Source organism: Colobus angolensis, unplaced genomic scaffold (assembly GCF_000951035.1).
Source record: "Colobus angolensis palliatus isolate OR3802 unplaced genomic scaffold, Cang.pa_1.0 Scaffold792, whole genome shotgun sequence".
Lineage (NCBI taxonomy): Eukaryota > Metazoa > Chordata > Mammalia > Primates > Cercopithecidae > Colobus > Colobus angolensis.
In genome coordinates this window covers 15,099-19,744 of record NW_012121732.1, presented here as the reverse complement: position 1 = coordinate 19,744, position 4,646 = coordinate 15,099, and the positions used below count along the sequence as shown (strand labels likewise).

Sequence of the window (4,646 nt, the reverse complement as noted above, 5' to 3'; positions counted from 1 at the left end):
GAAGCTCCCCTGCCTTCTTCTGCTCCCTGACACCCTCTGTCCCAAGGGCACCTGAATCCCTGTCTCAGACTCTCCTTCCACTGTACCCAACTTCAGATACCACCCAAACAAGTAATGCTATAAAGCGTACAAGTGGTAAAATGTAGAAATTAAACAGGTGTGCTTTTCTATTAACAACGCCCTCACAAACAGCATCTGGCTTACAAAAACAAACACTTGGCCGGGCGCGGTGGCTCCAGCCTGTAATCCCAGCACTTCGGGAGGCCGAGATGGGCGGATCATGAGGTCAGGAGATCAAGACCATCCTGGCTAACACGGTGAAACCCCGTCTCTACTAAAAAATACAAAAAACTAGCCGGGCGAGGTGGCGGGTGCCTGTAGTCCCAGAATGGCATAAACCCAGGAGGCGGAGCTTGCAGTGAGCTGAGATCCGGCCACTGCACTCCAGCCTGGGTGACAGAGCGAGACCCCGTCTTAAAAAAAAAAAAAAAAAAAAACCACTTAAAGTTATAAGAACAAAAGGGAAACGTATTTCATCAAACCCAAATTCAAAGCCTTCCAAATAAAGCAATTATGCTAAGTGCTAAATGACATGGCAGCAAATTACTCATATAAGGAATCGTTTTCAAGTTTGCTAAACTACTTTAATTCTTTCAATCTAAAGCCTTAACAAAGATAAGCAGCACTAGCTGTTTCCACCCTTTGATTATGATAAACCTCATGTCAATTTCATTAATAAAATGCTAACCATATTAAACAATCCTTCTGTGGAATCTGTCCCACCACAAGTTTGAGTTGCTGTTTCTTCAGCGTCTTCAATATCCTGCCGGGGTGCATTCACCTATAACAAAGGGGAAAAAAAAAAACCATAAAAGGATTTTAAAAATACAACTATGTTACTTTGGGATGGAAATTCATCTGATATAAATATCGCACTCCAACACAATACACAATTATGGGGCAAGCCTGTAAATTGACCTAGGTCATGAAGGAATTTAAATATAATAAACCAAGCCCCTTTTACTACATACTTATATAAAATCGACAAGAACTATCACCTGATGCTCTATGCCAGGTAGCCTCAACAAATTCAGCATTTATTCTAGCTCTGATATGGTCTGGCTCTGTGTCCTCACCCAAATTTCATCTTTTTTTTTTTTTTTTGAGGCAGAGTTTCACTCTTGTTGCCCAGGCTGGAGTGCAATAGCAAGATCTCAGCTCACCGCATCCTCCGCCTCCCAGGTCCAAGCGATTCTCCTGCCTCAGCCTCCCAAGTAGCTGGGATTACAGGCATGCGCCACTGTGCCCAGCTAATTTTGTATTTTTAGTCGAGACAGGGTTTCTCCATATTAGTCAGGCTGGTCTCGAACTCCTGACCTCAGGTGATCCACACGCCTCAGCTCCCCAAAGTGCTGGGATTACAGGCGTGAGCCACTGCACCCAGCCCCAAATCTCATCTTGAATTGTACTCCTATAATTCCCACACGTTGTGAGAGGGACCGGTGGGAGATAATTTGAATCATGGGGTTGGTTTCCTCCATACTGTTCTCCTGATAGTGAATAAGTCTCATGAGATCTGATGGTTTTATCAGGGGTTTCCACTTTTACATCTTCCTCATTTTCTCTCGCCGCCACCATGTAAGAAGTGCCTTTCACCTCCCGCCATGATTCTGAGGCCTCCCCAGCCATATGAAACTGTAAGTCCAATTAAACCTCTTTTTTAGCCAGGTGTGGTGGCTGACGCCTGTAATCCCAGCACTTTGGGAGGCTGAGGTGGGCGGATCATGAGGTCAGGACATCAAGACCATCCTGGCTAACACAGTGAAATCCCATCTCTACTAAAAATACAAAAAATCAGCCGGGCACGGTGGCATGCACCTGTAATCTCAGCTACTCAGGAGGCTGAGGCAGGAGAATTGCTTGAACCCAAGAGGTGGAGGATGCAGTGAGCCGAGATCGTGCCACTGCACTCCAGCCTGGGCAACAGAGCAAGACACCGTCTCAAAATAACAAACAAATAAAACACTTCTTTTTCTTCCCAGGCTCAGCTGTGTCTTTATCAGCAGCATGAAAATGGACTAATAACACCTCTATGTACAAGACACTCACAGACACATCGTGTAATAAACATATCATCAATCAACTGAGCAGAAAAATGATGAACTGCAAGCCAAATGTGAATTATTCAATATTTATTTTGGTATATCACCATTCAAATATCTTAACATACCACTCAAACCATGCCATTTTTTATTATCTATGCTTGACCTTCTTTGTAAACATTCTAAAATGCTCCTTAAGTATATACCAGAGAAACACTATAAAGAGTACACATACAGTTGGCCAGAGAGGCGCAACTCCAAGTGAACACTGCACCAATGGGCCCAAGCTCCAGCTCTTGTAAGACCTCGTTCCATTTTCCTGCTTCCCTATAGCATCAATGTTTTCCTCCACCAAAGCTCCTCTCCCCTCAGACCACAAACCTGCTCACATCTCCCCACTCCTGAACCACGCCTTAGCCCTGCTGTCCCCTCCTTCCACCACAATCCTGCACCAAGGTCTCCAACAGCCCTACTTCTGCTTCCCCACCATCCACATCCCCTCCCGAAATGCAGTTTCTGCCTCTTCACTGACATGGTCCTCCAGAAAGCAACAAAGACTACCTTCTAACCACTAAATCCGAGGACTGTTGCTCTTTTCATCCTTCCAAAAAATGACAGCAGTATCTGATGCTGCTGACCAAACTCCTCCTTCCAGCAGATCCTTCCTGAGCATCCAGACTCATGGTTTTCCTCATACTTCTGATCACCCTTCTCCTCCCCTGTCCTAAACTGTATCTTTCCAAAGGTTTATGCTCAGGTCCCCACCTGCAGCCACGACTGCCGGTGAGTATTCTCTAGTAGGCTGTCCACCAGCAACTGAACCTGGCCAAGACGGAACTCCTCTCCCAGCTGCCTCCTGCTGATATTTCTAACTGCCATGAATGCAACACCAAGATTCGACTCCACAAGGTGCAACCTCTGAAGGATTCCTTTCTCTTACTGTCTGCCTCCCCTCCTCCAAACCAGTCTCAAGGACCAGTTCACCTTTCCTCACAATGTCACCAGAATCCACCACTTCCTTTCATTCCCACCGCACCTTAGTGTGGGCTTCCTGAAACAAAGTTTTAGCTGCTTATAATTATAATCTGCCCTTAAGAAAGGCCAAACAGGAAAAATCATTTCCTTAGGAATCCCTTCCCGACCCCACTGCGATTCTATCAGTTTCTCTAACTCATAATGTATGTTTCATTCATAGTATTTTCCACAACCATACTTTTACATTTGGCTAACTATGTATTTAATGCCTTGTTCTCCAATCATGAGAAGAAACTGTCTACAACTCACAGCACATACACAGATGGAGTTCAAGACACATTTAAAGAAAGGAAGCAAAGAATGATGCAAGTGGTTTCTTTTTTTTCTTTTTTTTTTTTTTGAGACGGAGTCTCACTCTGTCACCCAGGCTGGAGTGTAGTGGCACAGTCTTAGCTCACTGCAAGATCTGCCTCCTGGGTTCAACCGATTCTCCCACCTCAGCCTCCTGAGTAGCTGGGATTACAGGCACTCACCATCATGCCTGGATAATTTTTTTTTATTTTTATAGAGACGGGGTTTCACCATGTTGGCCAGGCTGGTCTCGAACTCCTAACCTCAGGTGATCTGCCTGCCTTGGCCTCCCAAAGTGCTGGGAATACAGGTGTGAGCCACCACGCCTGACCAAGTGGATTCTTTTATATCACTGACTATTGTTTCCACATACTGTGATTATAACAAATTCAAGTCAGTAAACGAAAATAAAAATAGATTGCTCAATACTTACATCCAACTTGAGTAGCTTTTCAATAATAAGCTCCAGAATTTCATGCCTTAAGGTTGGAAAATATACACTAATCCTTAGTAAGTTATGAACGTAACATTCCTAAAGCAGAAAACATAAGATAAAACATTTCAACAGAGAATAAATGTTTCACAATTATGTAAGCGAAACATCAATTACACAACCTTTAGTTTCAAATATTTAAGCAGAAAAAAACAGACTATCCAGCAATACAAAAACTGTACTGTTTCTACATACGTATCGTGTTCAGTATAATCATTTCAATTATCCTCAGTAAATGACGTTTTTAATTTGCATAACTATAGATGTTTAAGTAGCTGTATTGATAAAACTCATAAATCATACAATCACCAACTTAAAGTATACAATTTAAGTTTTTAATATATTGATATATTGAGTTATGTGACCATCAACATAATCCATTTCAGAACATTTTCTTTTAGAGACAGGGTCTGGCTCTCTCTCAGGCCGGGGTGCAGTGGTGCAATCATAGCTCACTGTAACCCTGAATTCCCGGGATAAGCAATCCTTCCTCCTCAGCCTCCCTAGTAGCTAGAACTACAGGTGTACACCACCACATCTGGTTAATTTTTCCTCTTAGAGAGACAGGTTCTCGCTATGTTGCCCAGGCTAGTCTTCACCTCCTGGATCTTCCCACTTCAGCCTCCTGAAGTGCTGTGATTACAGGCATAAGACACTGTGCTCAGCCAGCAACTTTATAACATTTAATCACTCTAAAAAGAAATCCCATATCCATTAGTAGTGCA

At 43.3% G+C, this 4,646-nt stretch overlaps 1 protein-coding gene across 1 annotated transcript in view; it reads right to left on the bottom strand.

The window, feature by feature from the left end:
• The window catches only part of RRN3 (RRN3 RNA polymerase I transcription factor homolog (S. cerevisiae)), a 19,327-nt gene extending 15,276 nt beyond the window's left edge, over positions 1–4,051 (bottom strand). The window contains exons 1-2 of the mRNA XM_011928741.1: positions 3,862–4,051; positions 749–841 (exon numbers count right to left, since the gene is read on the bottom strand). Coding sequence (XP_011784131.1) covers positions 749–751 — 3 coding nt within the window. The 5' untranslated portion in view covers positions 752–841; positions 3,862–4,051. The remainder of the gene's footprint in view (positions 1–748; positions 842–3,861) is intronic.
• Between the last annotated feature and the right edge of the window lie 595 nt (positions 4,052–4,646).